Consider the following 17,852-nt stretch of genomic DNA (forward strand, 5'->3'; position numbering starts at 1 on the left):
GTCAGTCTCTTTCCAACCATTTTATATTTTAACGACATAACGAAACGAATCACTTTACCAGTATCATGGAATTTTTAGCTGATATTATTGCCGCAGAATGCTCTAGAGTTTCGTTACAACTCAGTCCGACTTTCTGAGGCGATCAAGGCCTTCCAAGAAGATATCCACCGAATTGAACAGTTAGGACGGCCCCCTGAGGTCCATACAATATTACCAGTATTTACGCTTCCGAAGACACTAGGAGCAGACTTAAGCTCCCCAATTAAAACATACTCGAATTATGGTAATTATAGGCATTTCGATTTGCACTATTTTATCGCAATAGGATAAAAAAAAGCCCATACTTTGTTAAGAAACCGGGCTTTTCATTTTATTCGTGAAATACACATTCAAGTTATTCTTGGTACATGATTTAAATCGCGTCAGAATAAAGTTGTCAAATATGTGTTGTTATTAAAAGTAGTATTTGTAACCCGTCTCGATTAGCCGTTGCTATATTCGGGTAGTGTATGCGACGGTCTTCTTGTTTTTATTTCCTGTATCGTCGGTATCGGTTGTCGTTCTTCATCCATAAATAACTTTTTATTTGCGTTAAAGACAAGGTGTCATCCCTGCTTTAATTCTCATTTAAACAATTGTTTGTCACCGGCTACCTTAATTATTTCAAATGCCATTACACATTCAAGCTCAGGGACTCAATGTGTTGGCTCTTGGTAAGCACATCAAATTGACAACTACGGCGCCTCTGCATTGAACTTATTATTTACATTATTTCAGCCTGTCAAATTCAAGCAGTCGGTGTTTCCAGTCAAAGGGAATTTCCAAGTGATAGATTCTCGGCCTCGTCTTGGCGTAGAAATTATGAGCCTTCTGAAGCTCGTCTGAATGGCAATAGCGCTTGGTCACCAAGGACGGATAGTGATGCCATCTACGAGTACCTGCAAATCAATTTAAAGTACGTGTTCTTTATCTGCGCTGTAGCTACTCAAGGAAATCCGATAGCTGATCATTGGACAACAAAGTACCAGCTACTTTTATCACTGGACAAATCCACCTGGGTCACCTACAAAGAGAACGGTACAGAAAAGGTTTGTAACGAATAGTTTCAAAACTCCGTAATTAATAATTGCTCTGTAAGCACACGGATAATTTGCCAAATGTAGGCATTTTGTTCATGGGCTGTCTAGTTCGTGTCTTAAATTATAAAACAACATACAGTTGCAGATTTTTAGTTTTAATTGCTTTTTGTTTGCATCTACGTGGATGACTATTAAACAGTCAAGCATCGCACCTTATTGTGTGTTTACCCTTTATGGCTGGTTTACAATAAGCTCTTAATGACAGTTCCCAAGGAAGCAAGGCTGAGCCCAGGGGAATATTGATGGGCAAGGGAAACAAACTGAAGGTTTCCGTGGGAACTTTCATTAGCCGTTTCTTTAGACTTCCTTACTCAGCAATATGCAAGAAATGATATACACTTGTCATCCTTACTTGGGCAGGAAATTGAGGTATGCTTTGCTTAGTTCTTCAAATGCTTCTTCTGAGAATATGGTTTATAAACTATATCCCACCATTTTCAACGGGAGAGGTGATGAGAATAACAGACATCACCAACTGGGGGATATCGTCTTATGTAAGACCAAAATTCTCAGAAACCAAAAACTGGGCTCCTAAGATTTTAAATATTTATTTTTCGGTGGAAAAATGGCCTGTAAAAGCCTTGAAGAAGTAGTGACGCGTGTTACAAAATATCCGAGGTCTATGTGATTCACAGCGATCTGTAGCCTGACAAGCCTGCGCAAGTTTTCCTCTTGTACGTCACGCACGCACAAATCCGACAACATGTGTCATGCCGGTTATCTATTAATCTGCCTCCTGTTTCATTTAGGAAGTAAAACGCTTAGCTTGAATGACATGAAAAAGAAATGTATTTCTACAAAGCGATATTTTAGTTAGGCAAATAAATTTCATCGATAGCGGAGAGGGCTGGGTACTGATAAGCGCTAACTTTAATCCTGATCAATTCTGATACAAAGGAAAACTAGGTAAAGGACAATTTATTGTTTTCTTTGTTGTATTGCATTATTGGATGCTTTTGACAACCATTACAATGAATTGTCATGTTATGAAAATTATTTATTATAAATATTTTAGTCGGTGATAATGATAATGATATTGATAATGATAACGATAACGACAATGATAATGATAATGATAACAGTGGTTTTTCATTCACCACCTGCGTCATATGAATTGAGTTATAGTCGGAGTAACCACCATCTTTTTATTGCAGATTTTTAATGCAAATAGTGGAAAAGGGGATATTGTAAAGCACAATCTTCTGGAGATAGAAGTAGCAAGATTTATTCGATTTCGGCCACTTGAATTCTCACGTGAGATTGGTCTGAGAGTAGAACTTTATGGAGTTATTGCAACTAGAGGTACTGCTTTTTTAAGTTGATTATAATTTGTTTACATGAACAATCTATATTTTATGACAAATGGAAGTGAATTTCATGCTTATACTGTAGATTAGTGAGCCTTGCCTCGTTCACAAGGTATAATGCGAACGAATGGTACTCAACGAGTAGACCCGATTGAATTTAACTAAATTTAAGGTTTTGCTTCTTCTCGTATTCGTTTTACAACAGGCGTGTGAAAGCTACTCTCTGATCGAAGTAAAAACAACGCGCATTTTTATACTGTTACCTTGTATATTCTTATTGGTCGTTGGTAAGGACGTCAATAATATCAACAAACGTGTTTTACGAAAACAAAATAGTCACGCATCTGGATTAAATGGAGAAGTCTCCGACAGTAGGCCTCAACCTAACAACTGACGGACTCAATTTAAGACTGATGATATCTAAGATGATTGACTCATTGATTGATCATTTGACAGGCTGAGCTATCAATTACATTATATCAATTTCACGGTATTTGTTAAATGTTAGTTCACTCGAGAGCTCCCAGTGATTCTACAGTAACTGAAAGGACATCTACCAGTACTCTTAGCATCTTGGCAGCCACCAGTGGGCTCTAGAAATGGATACATCAGGGGATTTAAATTTTTCGTCAAAAGGAAAGGTTCCAATGACTCATCGTCGGCTGCATTCATTGTCAGCACGTCAACCCTAACCAAAAATATAACAGGGTTGGATAAATTCACAGACCATGAATTTCAAGTGTTTGCGTTAACCTTTTTGGGGTATGGATCTAAGAGTTCTATTAAAGTCGCGAGGACTGACGAAAGAAGATGGTAAAGGTTAAATTAAGCCTTAATCGGAGTATTGTTTTTCCCTATTAACTCCACAGTTGCCGCTACTGTCCTAGGTATCAAATCGCTATCACATCAACTAGCACATGACAAGGACGTAACGGAAAGACACAGTTATCCTTCTCTCAAGATTATGTTTTCCTTACCATTAATTAACCAGAAAGCTGCCGCCAAACAGTGAGACGGCTTCAAAGTCTTAACAACGTATTTAGTACCTGGATATGGACTGTGTTGGTCATGGCATTCATGAACTTTTTTCCCTTTGTACCTGCTTTTAAAGTCGTGCACATAATTGCTATATATTTTGTTCATTTATTTCACTGCGATCTCTTCACCTGTAAGGGTACGATACGAATTTACAAAATGACCAGCTCCCAATTCGCTTTTAAAAGAGCTCAGTTAATACAGCACTGCACCGGTATCGCAAAGGTCGATATTAGCTTGAATCCCTTTCAACCCTGAATTTTTTAGGGCTTCTGACGTAGATAACTGGGATGATCTTTTTGTGATTGATTCAGATTTTGTTGAGTTACTGACTGGCTGAATTAATCAATGAAAGACTGCTGAACTCATGATTGGTAGGATGATTGCCCCATTGGTTGGTCGTTTGATTGAGCGGTATACTAATTGGTTGATTTCACGGATAAATAAAACAGATTGTTTTAATTTTCTGTTTGTTTAACTCCAGTTCCCTCAAAAGCTCCCAGCGGATTTACGATGAGTGTTATCACCTCCACCAGTATCTCAGCATCTTGGCATCTACCACCCGTGGGCTCCAGAAATGGAAATATCACGGGATTTAAATTGTATTTCAAAGAAAAAGAATCTAATGACTCAACAACAATTGTACTTACCATTGATAACGCTTCAATCCTCACAAAAACTGCCTTCGATATTACTTCGATATTAGTAGGCACAGCACCGGTATCGCAGAGGTCGATATTAGCTTGAATCCCTTTCAAGCCTGAATTTGTTAGGGCTTCTGACGAAGATAACTGGGATGATCTTTTTGTGATTAATTCAGATTTTGTTGAGTTACTGACTGGCTTAATGAATCAATGAAAGACTGCTGAACTCATGATTGGTAGGATGATTGCCCCATTGGTTGGTCGTTTGATTGAGCGGTAGACTAATTGATTGATTTCACGGATAAATGAAACAGTTTGTTTTAATTTTTTGTTTGTTTAACTCCAGTTCCAGTTCCCTCAAAAGCTCCCAGCGAATTTACAGTAAGTGTTATCACCTCCACCAGTATCTCAGCATCTTGGCAGCTACCACCATTGGGCTCCAGAAATGGAAATATCATGGGATTTAAATTGTATTTCAAAGAAAAAGAATCTAATGACTCAACAACTATTCTAACCATTGACAACGCTAAAATCCTAACAAAAACTGTCACTGGGTTGGATAAGTTCACAGAATACGAACTTCAAGTATTGGCCTTTACCTCTGTTGGTGATGGACCAAAGAGTTCTGTTAAAGTTGTGAGGACAAAGGAGGATGGTAAGAGACGTCGCTCAAGCTATATTCTTCTCTCCAAATATTCTAACCCATCTTGTACAGGAATAAGTTTACCTCGGGATTTTTTTTTAATTTTAAGGATGTTATTACGTACCCAAAAACAGCCCTAAGACTTGTGAAAATATAACGATGAAGCCTTAAAAATATCAACAACCCTGGCCGTGTTGGATTTGACCAGTGATTTTGTTGTTACTGATAGAGCAACTGACTGACTGAACTTGACAAATGACCGCTTAAATGAAAGACTGATCAACTGATCACTGAAGGCTGATTGAAGTACAGATTGATCGCCTGACTGAGTCAGGCAACAATTACATTGCATTAATGGATTGATTTCACGGGTAGATAAAAAAGATTGTTATGTTTTATTTTTATTTTATTTTTTTAAATTCTAGTTCCCTCGAAAGCTCCCAGGGGATTTACAGTGACTGCAATAACTTCTACTAGTATCTCAGCATCTTGGCAGCTACCACCAGTGGACTCCAGGCATGGAAATATTACGGGATTTAAATTGTACTTCAAAAGGAAGGACTCCGATAAATCGTCAACCATTCTATATATTGACAGCCCTTCAGTTCTTTCCAAAACTGTTACTGGGTTGGATAAGTTCACAGAATACGAATTTCAGGTGTTGGCCTTCACTTCTGTTGGTGATGGACCAAAGAGTTCTGTTAAAGTTGAGAGAACAAAGGAAGGTGGTAAGGATTCTGTTAAAGCTTTAATCTTGTAGGTTTCTTTCTTTAAGCATCCCAGATAGTCTTGTATAGGAAAAAAAAGGTACGCGTAGCTTTTTATTACGTACCATCGGTAACAACACCCTACCTAGACCCGGGTAGGCGTGGCTTCTGCCTGCCGCGACTTTGAATCTGATTTATTGGTTTTGATTACTTGTCGTTCAATTTCGGCACTTTCTTTAAGTTTTGGGGAAATCCAGAAATCTAATATAGCCACCATTTGGTAATCATGATGTAATTAACACGTTACATAACGTCATACCTCCCTATTGTGGACCTCAAAGGAAACATCTTTGGACGTAAAATTATCCTCCAGGTCTTATGTTCAAATTCTTATAGAGGAATACGCTCATAGGAAACCATTCCTAGAAAACTCGCTTTTACTCGCAAGTATTTTAAATTCAATGATAATACATTGGGTGGAGGAACTGAATTCTTGATGTGCATAGGGTCTGCAGATTGGAGAAAAGTTTTGTTAATTTACACAATTATATACTGTTGTTGTCTAAGAGCATGTACCCATTTATCGTAACCAGGAAAAATAGTTTTTTGTTTAAAGGCAACATGCGGGAACGGCGAGTAGAGTTTAGGCGATGGACGTTATGAAATAAAAATAGTAGTTTAGGCCCATCACCATTTAAGGACGGTGCCTACTTTTGCGTTACTGCGAATACATTTTGCGCATCGCGCGATACTCGGGTTTCCTATTGGTGGTGCCTACTAAAACAAGGATGTTATTGCGCGGTTTAAAACTATGCGGAAAAAACAGAACTTAGCAAGTGCTCTTAGTATCCAAAAACAAAATTTGGGGTAACCATGCCTTTTTCAGAGATGATAAAGCTTCAATTTGGAATAAACGCCATACATTGCTTAGCATTGCACTTGTTTTTTGAATAATCGTTGCTTAATTATCTCTAAAAAACGCGTGGTTACCCCCAATTTTCTTTTTGGATTTCAATAGCCCTTGCTGAAATTGCTTTTCCCACATGGTCATAACCCGCACGAAAATACTTCGGTATGAGTAGGCACCGTCCTTAAGCAACATCCGAGGGTGAGCGGATGATAATTAAAAAAATAAGTTTTTTTTCAAGCCGTTTTAATTTCAACCAGCCTTTAATGTTTTATAAACACTGACAGCAGTGTAAGAACACTTGTTCAATAAGTCTAAATATAATATCTGGTTTGAAAATTTTTGAAGAGAATTTGAAGCAAAATAACATGACAACATGGAATATATAATTCGAACCAGTTTGATGATCGCCAGTTATGTCTTTGGATACCACAGGTTTATCCCTGGCGAGTGTTCTGAAGCTTGTCTTTTCCCTTGCTGGCTCATGTTTGGTTGCTCTTCTCCTGGTCACTGGTGTTAAGTATTATAAAAAAAGAAAGCAAAATCATACAAAGAGGTAAGCTTGTTTACCATATGAATTGTGTCCCATCGTTATTTGCAGTCTTACTTGTTGGAAATAAAGCTTACCAAATGACTGGTTCTTCTTTCATGTTTTCTTTGTAAAATGACAAGATGCAGGTAATCCAGAAAGTTCTAACGTTATGTTTCATCCTTGTTATGACGTAGACAATTTTCGGGTTTTCCTCGATTAGAACCCTAGCCCGCATAAATCTGTTTATTTTTATTTCTCTTACTAACCTGCCAAATGTTATTCTAAGAATTTTAGAAGAATTTCAAAATTAAAAGTAATTATATTCTTAATCTTTATTTTTTTTTTCAGGACCGCCAAGGACATACAAGTATTGGATGGCTACGAAATCCCTCCAGTAAGGACAGAATGTGTTGAAGAATTGGGTCAAGGAGCATTTGGGAAGGTCCACAAAGCGAAACTGAAGGACGGCTTGGACTACTTTAAAAACGAGGAAGCGCCGGTTAATAAGTCCAAGAAGCAGGAGATTGTTGCTGTGAAAGAATTGCACGGTAAGTGGAAATTGTTTTTGGCTAGGGACTGTTGAGCAAGATGGATTAAACGCTGTTGACAAAGATGTTTACAAAAGTACCCAGGACCATGAAATTGCACCTCAGACATTAAAATCACATTTCGAAGACATGAAGTAAATGACAGCTTGTTTTTCAAGCAGGCTTCATTTTGTTCATGTAGAAGTTATGGAATACAGAAACTGGGCTTTGTATCTTAGATGGTCAGCCAACTTAAATGCTCATCTCCTTTTTGGTTAGACTTACGTGAACTAGGACGTCAGACGTAATATATTGAAGTGATGCTGCTTTAATAAGAATTACACTAATTTAATAGGGCTGCTTCTTATGAAACTAATTTTCCTCATAAAATTCGATAAGAAATAATTTAATAACTATATGTTGTTTCTGTGCCCAAGAAAACGCCAACGAAGAGCAGGAAAAGGAATTTATGGACGAGATAGAGATGATGAAGGAAGTGGGAAGACATCAGAATGTGTTGAGCTTTCTTGGCTGTTGGACCACAACTAAACCACTTCGTCTGATTATTGAGTACATTCCTCATGGAGACCTCCTTCATTGGCTCAGGGGCAAGAGAAGTCAGATACTTCTGTTTTCTTCTTACCAACAGGAGGTGAAACGTTTACTCATTTGACATAACTTATAGGTCATAACTGAACGAGTACGAATTAGAAAAGCCGATAGTGCAGAGATGAAACGAGATATAAGGCTGTAGTACGGCTGTGATACTTTGTTTACATGTGCAAAGTTTTGCTTTAAAATTATGTGCCCAGGTCGGGACTATTTCTTTTAAGCAAGTCGAAAGAACCCTGCGAGAGTTTTTGTGGATCATAATACATTCTCATGACAATAAATTGTCCTATAAACTTTCGATCAGAAATCAGTGTGGTTGTCTCCCAAGTTGACGTTTCATTATTATTTTCGACGTTCAACGGGCCTGGTAAAATCGTCAATGGAGCGATGTTTAAGTTTGGAGTCTAAAACTATGGTGAAATGAAAACTGAGTACCAATGACAGCCCTCGATAACTTGTAACTGATAACTAATAACTCGACTGGCGACTCATGTTTCATACGTTTTGATTGCATGCTTTATAGATAAGCGGTTCTACTCTGGGAGTCGCTCGTGATGGCAAAGATGAGGAAATTTATGCAGGAACAAGGGCACAAAACACAACTGCTAATCAGGTACATGTATGCATGATTAAGGTCCTTGCTCCAGGAATAGCGCCCCCGGGACGGGGGAAGGCGACGGTAGGGGGAAAGGGGTTGAGTGTTTAAAACTCTGACCTTATTTCAAACCAAAATACATTATTTTCCCATTTACGTTTCTGTTAAATCCATACCCGTTTCAGGCTTTCAGACCAAAATGGTTTCTATGAAGAACCATGCCGTTTAGTGCTGCACAACCGCCCCCTCCTCCCTCCCCGGGGAAATAAGCGCTAACTTCGATGTCTCCGTAATACTGGAAAGTCGAATTGGGTTGACTCATCTTGCAAATATTCGTCATCTTTTTCATACTTACCATCGTGCAAACACGAAATTATTGGACGAAGAGGCGCAACGTATCGTAATTCAGTGACGAGCCCATGAAGTTGATTGTGATAGGGAGAAACTGTCAGTCAAGTAAATGACCATTTGAACTACTGACAAATCATGATTTTTCGCGATTTCTCTGTCCTTTAAAATCAGGCAGGATTAGCTTGTTTTCTTTATTGTTCAGTAGAATCAACAATTAAAAAGTTTAATTTTAATATTATTTTCCAAAACTGTCTTCTTGACATTTGGTGAGAAGAACAACCTTTTTTTCGGGTGCGATCGTTAATCCAATTGTCGATATTGTTAAACACAAACCATATTATTCATTAAATCTATTCAAATCAGCCACTTTCATTAAACAAAAAACTGATTTCGGAGCGTTCTTGTCTCAGTTTGTTAATGACTTTTTATAATTATAGGACGGCGAAGCAGAAGGAAAGAAAACAAAGGCGTTGGATGAAAGCAACCAGCCTTCCACTTCTTTGCAAGATAAAGACCAAGCCGATGCTGGTGAAAATGTTGAATGTAAAATAGAAATACCAATGGTCGTATTTTCGGCAGCAAGCCCGTCCGGAGAGGCTTCTACTGAGATGACTGACGATGAATGTGATGAAGATTGTGACTCGTTTGAACCTGCTGATCTGATGAAATTTGCCTGGCAGATAGCACGAGGCATGGTACGTAAATGATGGCGGCCGGCATAAATGTAACATGAAAACTGCAGGAAAGTGATGTGATCGAAACGATAGCATCTTTATTGCCCATCCCTGCACTGTATTGTGAAATAAAAACAAAACAGTAGACTCTCTTCAAAGTTTTTCTCAAGTGTGTGTAAAACTAGGAAAAAATGTAGTGTCCTTAACGAAGTGCACTGAAGACAAAAGAGTAAGGAATTGGGAAAGGGCAGTCTGAAACCTCCGCCCCGACGCCTTCACTTCTGTACGAGGGAATGTAACAGCGATATTTTTTGTTTATTTACAGAGCTACCTTACTGAGAAGGGCCTCGTCCACAGAGACCTGGCAGCAAGGAACATTCTGGTGGGGCATGGTAAACGACTCAAGATAGGCGACTTTGGTTTGATGCGCCAATTGTACCGTGAGGTATACGAAGTACAGAAAGGGAAGAAACTTCCAGTCAAGTGGATGGCTCCTGAGTCTATTTTTGAAGAGATTTTCACTGTCAAGAGCGATGTGTAAGTAATGGGTCTGAACTATCATCGAACAGCTAAATGAAGAGGACAAAGTCAGTATAATTGCTAAGTGTGTTAGGTACTAAAATGCATTGTAAAAAGAAATAGTTTAATTGATCTCACTTTTGCCTACGTTCAGTTCAGTAAGCCTCGTTTATAAAGTACAAAGTTTTAACGTTGCGCCATTTTGTAACTTGCAGTTGGTCCTACGGAGTCGTCATGTGGGAAATTGGAACACTTGGTAATAATTATTTCATTTTATCATATTTTTTGTGACATCATTTCTGTGCTTAGCAAATGTACGATTTTTACCTGCAGCTTGCCTTTCACAGAATCTGTAGGGTTAAACCTAAGTCCTTCTCTTCCCTCTATATACGTGTACAGGATTTGGTACTTGTTACCAAGAACTGTTTAAAAAAAAACGTGTTTGCTTAGTTATTTAAATAACCTTAAGAAGCTTTTCTTGCAGTGAAGTTTCTGATTTCTCGTGAAGAAATCCCGAGTACCTGTCAATGATTTAATGCACTCATTTCAAGGTCTTGCACTGATTCTTTGCAGGTGGCTCGCCGTACCCACTGTTGAATCACACGGAGCTCTTGAGACTTCTGAAGACAGATTACCGAATGGAGAAACCTGACATGTGCCCAGAAACTTTGTAAGTTGGAGATTGTAATGTCGCTTGTCACGACTTTTATTATCACCAACATTCCATTTTGCGGTTCTTTTCTTTAATTATAGGTTACAGGTGACATAACAGGCGAGTGTGTCAGTGGTCTCCTTACCACATTTTGACGCTCTCTGTAATCTATAACTGAAAGGACCAATGGGAAAGCTGCATTTATTTCCTTTATACAATGACAAAGACATTTATTAACACTTGCAGTTATTTCACGGTGACTCGTAATAAATCGTCAGTGTTCAGGCGCTGAATTTTTGGCGACAACAATAGTTCAGCACACGGTGCTAAAAAATGGCTACACAACAAAATCCTAGCATTTTGTACTTTGAAAAGATCACTTATACCTTACCGAAAGGGATCTGGATTAGTGACAAAATAATCAATGCTGTTGTCTGCGACGGAGTACGTTTGGCAAAACGTTTTCGTTAGTAATTGGACTGTGGATCCTGAAAACGTGCGCGAGTCACACCCCACAAGGACATCACTCATGTGTCTGCCTTTTAGGGATCGCAAGCATCGCAATCACAGCATGCGCAGAATCTTCGCTATTGTATAATTTGCAAGTAGTATAGACCTTACTCAAAAAAGGCTACCGTTTTCAATATCCTTTTGTTCGTATTCAAATAAGCCACTCTTACCCCGTTCTTAAGCTCCAAAATCAAAAGAATATTTTACCTTGAGCGAGACAACTAGCAGGGCTAACTTGAATGCAAACAAAATAATATTAAAGTGGAAACCATTTTGGAATTAGCTTAATTAATGCTAATAATGATAATTTGTGCAGAGAGTTGAGTCATCGGAGAAAAAATAACCAACGTACTACAATTATATTAAGAGTTTTGAAATATTCCACTCTGAGTAGTAAGTTCTCAGTTGAAGCTTAAGAGGAGTGTTTAGATACGTTATCAGTTTATTGGGTAAGATGGAAAGAAACCACTTTTAACAAACCTTTATTACCTTCCAGCTACACCTTGATGACAGACTGTTGGAAAAAAGACCCGGAGGAACGGCCGAGTTTTGAGGAACTGGTTGAAAGAGTGGAGCAGATGTTGCTTCAGGAAGTGGAATACTTTGATTTGAACAAGATGGACGAATCTAAAGATTATTATCAGGTGCAGGAGTCAAAAACAGCAGAAATTGATGAAGTGGACAAGATCGAACAATAAATGGGTTTCATTAGCATATTACGTTAACACTATGTAGCTTTGTTCTCCGTCTCTGAGCTTGGAGATAGGATCTTAATAACTTCAAGGGCATTAACGCTACGGCAATGAGATCTGGAGGGTGTACAATATGTCGTAAGCTGTTTGCTTTGGGGGATAAATCTTCCCTAAATCTGAGGTAACAAGGAAGAATTTATTCCGTTTGTTCGTTTTTGAAACTGGCATGTTTCGTGTAAAATGAGGCTTGGGAAGGATGTTAGGAAATCTACTAACAAGAGCACGGTAATTTGGAGGATTGATTTATGTTCCATCACACATTCTGCGACTTAAAAATTTCAGCTAAAGAAATTTAACAGATTGTAGTGTGTGAGTTTGTGTATAGTTTCTGTAAAGAAGTTTTAAAAAGTTGCTTGAAAACAAAAAGGAAAAACGCTAGCAATTCTTCACTGAAAATATTGCCGTTTAGTTTCTCTTTAGCTTGGAAATAACGTGTAATATGCGGGCCGTATGCGGAAGAAATTACACCAGTGAGATCTACGTGAGCCTGCAGTATTATGAGAAGGGTAACAAGGCGACTTGATTGTAATGTTCAGAGTGAGTCATGTGAAAACGGAAATAGGGCATGTGTTTGCAGGTTTTTTCCTCTTTTTCGAAGAAAATATGGACTTCATAGTCACAATGGCTTGTCCGTAAAGGACTGACTTTCTGATAATTTAGACTGCAATGGGGGTATCTTACGACTTACAACTTGTAACATATTGGTATCGTTATGTCATTATTAAAATAGATAAATCAATCAATCAATAAATAATATATAATATTATTGATGCCAAGGATAATAAGATTTAGAGTTCATTAAACGTTGGAGCTCTAGTATTTAATCCCAGCATTCTACTGTATTCAGCTGCTTGCAATCATATGGGTTATCTACAAACGAGCACATTTTGAAATGAACGTACATAATTAGTTAGCTTTTAATTAAGAGGTTGGAGAAAATTCTGAAAAGTTATCAAAAAAAAGAAGAAAGACCTCGAGAATTTCTAGTTAGAGATACTTAAGACAAAACATTTATTCATCCAACAAAAAAGATTAAACGCTAATTACGAGAATTTGTAATAACTTTAAGTCCTGCAAACTTGAAGCTATGGAGTACTTAATTGTAATAATTACAATATATCTATCAGAATTATATGGAATAAATTTTTGGTAATTGTAAACTTCTGTTGAGCAAAGCTCAGTAATGTACTCCACAACGTTATTATTTATCTTGTATGTATACTAATAAAGATAACATGAATAAGCTGTTGGAAATGTTTTAGTGTAACCACGCCTAATATAGGTATCAATGGACTTGTTTAGAAATAATAAAATTCCTTTTAAAAGCGAGGCCTGGAGAACACAAACAATGATGTTTACTCAGTTCCCTTTGCTTTGGTCATCTGAGGCACATTGTGAAGCTGACTATCAATATACATTTTAAGAAGCCTTTAGGGTAGCAAAATATTTTAGAGCGAAAATAAAGAAACGGTAATTGTTTATCGCCTTGGATGGGGTGGAGGATTCCTTTTGTTTTTTTTGTTTTTTTTTGGTAAAAGGCGCTGGGGGGAAATCCCTCAGTCAACCTGAGTCAGAAAGGGACTTGCGCCAAGACAATTGCCTTTGTCTTGCAGTGTGGATAAGTCTCGTGCCAAATACCGTCGGTTGCATCTAAGCGTTTACGCGGGAGGGAAAAACATGCTGCAGTTAGGTGCAAACATGACATGTTTTGGTGCCAAACATTCGAAGCTTGTAAAAGACAGCTGTGTTGTCTTGATTTGATTTTGCTCAAACATATATTCTTTGCAAGCTCTTTTAGATGTTAAGAATACTGGAGGCAATTGTGCTGTTTCTGAGCGAGAAATATACCTGCAAGTTGATAAAAAGCTTATGAGTGGAACGCGCGACAGTTTGCTTAACGGCTGTCAAACTTCAAACGTTTGTCGACGAAACACGTCCTGTCTGACACGCTTTTAGAACATGTTTTTTTGTCTCGTGTCCACGCTTAGATGTAACCGACGGTATTTCTGTCATAACGGCCATGGGTTATTTATAACAACTATTGATTGATAAACTTAACAGTGTATGGTAGTTTTTGCATCTCCAGGTCTTTAAGAAGAATCGAAATTAAAACTTTGCTGGTAAAACAACCCGCCTCTCATCCCCACTCCCCAGAGTGTTGAGTCCATGCATTTATCTTTGTCCTTCTCATACACGCTGGTTAAACAAGCCGCCTCCCATCCCCATCCCCAGAGGGCTTGTTGTCCTTCTCACGCACTCTCACTTGCGTTGGCGCGCACCAAGTTTTCAAACTTTTGCAGCAGTTAACATAGACATGGACGTAAGAGCAAAAGGGCAATTTAGGTGATTCGTGTTTTGTCAGGGACGAGGTAGTGACGGGGTTGTTGGGTGAATGCGTGGGGTTTGCAAGGAACTAAGTTGTTTATTTGGAAGTTGGGTAACATCGCACTACATAAATGGCCTACACGGTGAGAGGGTAACTTCAATTACTAGGTGTATTGTTTCTGCCCCTTGAATTGGATGCTCGTCCATGCTACTCACCTATATTGACCCTTAATTAGTAACACAAACATCTTTCCTTTTCCGGTACTTTCTTAAACTAGAAGAAGTCAAATTAATCGCAATTACTCGCCCATGGTTCCACTTCATGACCCGATTGGTTAATATATATATTTAGCCAAGCCTAAAAGCGGAGCTCCACAATTCCTAATTTTAATAACATTTACAGAAGTCTGCTTATTGTATGAACGTAATAACATGAGTTCCTCATCCATTCTGCAGTTATATACATTTTTAATGCATTTGCATCTAACTGCTCATCAACATTTTACAATGTAATACAGAGGGAAAAATTACTGAATGCTGATTTGTTGTAACAGAGAGCAGTTTTTCGTAATTTTTCTTTCACCGAGGGCAAAATTACTTACTCCTGATTGGTCAAGCGGCGAAAATACTCGCTCCTGATTGGCTGATCACGATGGTTTTGCATTTTGTGTCCAAAAAACAACGAGTTCTTTAAGGTTCTTTGGAGTTCCGCTCTTTAAGCCGCGTTGTTTGTACCAAAAATGCGTGGAAATGAAGTGCTGCAGCTTGAAAGGAAATTCCCAAACGTTAGTTTTCGTGTCTCTTACAAGAAACAGCAAAATTGTAAGACTTGGACCGAATTGATTTTATTTTGTTTGGTTGAGAAACTAAAATCACTCATGGCGAGCAAGTGCGTTCATCTCGGTATTTCTTCTTACAACGAACGATAACCGAGCATGACAGTGTCCTATTGATGGGTGGAAGGAGCAGGTTAAATTAATTAGAAGAAGTTACTCCGCAAGTTCCTGCTTTGGATCCACCGTTTGCTATTTTTATCGATCTATGATCGTGTGATTTCCAAGCAATAGGAAGCTTCACAGCGCAGGTGAACAATTAATTGATGCCTAACATATGGTTTTATCGTTGTTAGTTTGCTCCTGAATTAAACGTGTATCCTCTTTAAATTACATGTGTATAATGGGCACTGTTCTCGTCGGTTTTGTTTGTTTTGTACACTAGGAATAAAATTGATAATTTGTTGGTTTGTGTGAGCCTACGTGTGTGTTTTAAGGCTATGTTCACACGAGACCGGTCCCAAATGGATCCGACCCTATCCTGGAACGGACCATTTCTGTTCACTCGGCACCGGTAAGTTACGGGACTTTCGAGGAACGGGTCCCTGATCGGGAACGGATTGAAGGTACGGTTAGCAAGTCCTGTGTGAACAAAAGGCCTATCTGTCACGGTTTTTAGATCGGAACCATTTGGAACCGGTCCCGTGTGAACATATCCTTCCGTTTTTTCCGTTTGAAGCCTGATATTCTTTGTAATCTATAATAACTTTCAAGAGAAAGGATAATTCATCGTCCGTCCAGCTGAAGGTTTTATCCGGCCTTCCGGTATCTATTTAGCCTTCTTCGGCGCCATTTTGAAAGCTTCAACGTGTTTTCTGCTCATGCTTAACTGGTAGAAACAGCTGCTTTTCTTACTTCGATTCAGTACCGAACCATAACAAACCGGTCCCGTGTGGCCTGAAGTTGATAAGCGGAACGTTGCCGTAACAGAAATGGTCCGTTCCAGAATAGGGTCGGATCCACTTGGGACCGGTCCCGTGTGAACATAGTTTTACTGACTGTTTTACGAAGTTCCTTGATAGTTTAAAGGTTATTTTGCCGTCTGTGTTATAAGAGCGAAATTAAATGGACTACAAATGATATTTCTTTTTTCTGTTTTTATTATTCTTTTTAGTTTTTAAGATGATCGACCTCGAGGCGAACCGGTTTGTGAAGAGTCAACGCGCGCTACGTAGCACTGTCACTGTCTGGTAAATTTTGCTTATCAAGAAGGGCGTACGTAAACCTCAGAGAAAATAGCTACACTAACCAAACAGCAGACTTCAAATATATCCTTGAGCAATAAATGAAAAAAAGCTGTGATTATCCATAGCAATCATTACAGAAATAAGCTAAACAACGATCTTTGAAACTTCACAAAAACAAGCGAATGAATGTTTTGCGTAAGCTTTGTTTTGATGAAAATGAAATCACACTTTAATTTTACATTCCCTTTTAGCGCTCTTTGAAAAGACTTTCAGCGAAAATTACTCACACGTCTTAATCTTTGCCGTTATACCCTACCGTTTTAAGTATTTTTGTTTATTCTCTGTCACGATTGTCAGAAATAAGTGCTAAATTTAGAAATATATGCGAGAACAACTCGTCAGTAGTTTATGCCAACGATACAATGTTGCGAGGCGTTTGTTTGACTGACTATTTTAGCTAAGAATCAATTTTTTTTTAAATGAAGCGATATGGGACGAGAATAGAATATAAAACTGCAAGGGAAATAACGAACATGGACCGAAAAATGAGCTCAAAAGACAGCTCTTAAGTTAAACAAGTTGCAGTGTCAACACTGCAAGAAAAACAATATCTTGCAAAACAGCAAAGTTTTGTGAACAAAATCACATGAATATACTCGCCTCTTTGGAGAATAACCAGTCCTTTTATTCGATTGCTGATTTTTTTCGTTCGTTTTTCAACGTTAAGTTCCACTTCAAGAGAAAAAAATCCAACGTTTCGTTGCGCCAGATTAAAGTAAAGTAATTTTTCTTTAAGATTCGGCCGCTGTTTATGTAGTGCCGCCTTTAAAAGCTGCTAAAAGAGTCGATTTGTTTCTCCCGCGGCGAGTCGCCTTGTTCTCTTCTTTCTCCAGCTGTTTGACGGCAAAATTGGATGAGATCAGAAAATAAAACTCCAAGGGAAATAATCAACGTTGACCGAAAGATTGAGCTCAAAAGACTGCTCTGAAGTTAGCAGCGGTATGATTTCCAGTAACACAATAATTCGACTTGTTTGTCAAAGCGTAATTTCCTCCCAGTGAACTCTCCAATTTACACCGTTTAAACTGCCGAGTACTACTTCGAAGTTATTCTTTTGATTTACCGCTTGTAAAAGGATTGAAATTTCTCTAAAAACTGCTGATCAGAGTCTCATAAGTTCATGCATGTGGCCGCCATTAAAAATAACCTTTCAAATGCATATGATGATTTGCTTTGACGTCACACAGGTAGGGATGATTGGGTCCTCTCCCTCGTGATATACGCGCCGATAATAGATTTTGACAGGGCCGTTTTTATTGAAGACAATCAGAACAATAGATCCCTTCTAGAAGAGAGCAGAATTTTATCCAGGTTTAATGAATAAATCAAATGATCATTTGA

General features: G+C 38.3%; 2 protein-coding genes across 2 annotated transcripts in view; both read left to right on the plus strand.

Annotated features, from left to right (window-relative positions):
- LOC146477695 (uncharacterized) overlaps window positions 1-17,852 on the plus strand; it is an 83,920-nt gene that overhangs the window by 35,364 nt on the left and 30,704 nt on the right. The window lies entirely within an intron of this gene.
- Window positions 668-13,125, plus strand: LOC146477697 (uncharacterized). Its single transcript, XM_085113044.1, has 15 exons — window positions 668-713; window positions 778-1,088; window positions 2,294-2,441; window positions 3,966-4,016; window positions 4,472-4,780; window positions 5,194-5,496; window positions 6,797-6,938; window positions 7,263-7,462; window positions 7,879-8,111; window positions 8,577-8,666; window positions 9,437-9,694; window positions 9,999-10,210; window positions 10,408-10,448; window positions 10,766-10,862; window positions 11,851-13,125. The coding sequence occupies exons 1-15, from the start codon at window positions 668-670 to the stop codon at window positions 12,050-12,052; spliced, it is 2,643 nt and encodes an 880-aa protein (XP_084969170.1). The 3' UTR covers window positions 12,053-13,125.

This window comes from Pavona decussata, unplaced genomic scaffold (genome assembly GCF_977016875.1).
Source record: "Pavona decussata unplaced genomic scaffold, jaPavDecu1.1 SCAFFOLD_69, whole genome shotgun sequence".
NCBI lineage: Eukaryota > Metazoa > Cnidaria > Anthozoa > Scleractinia > Agariciidae > Pavona > Pavona decussata.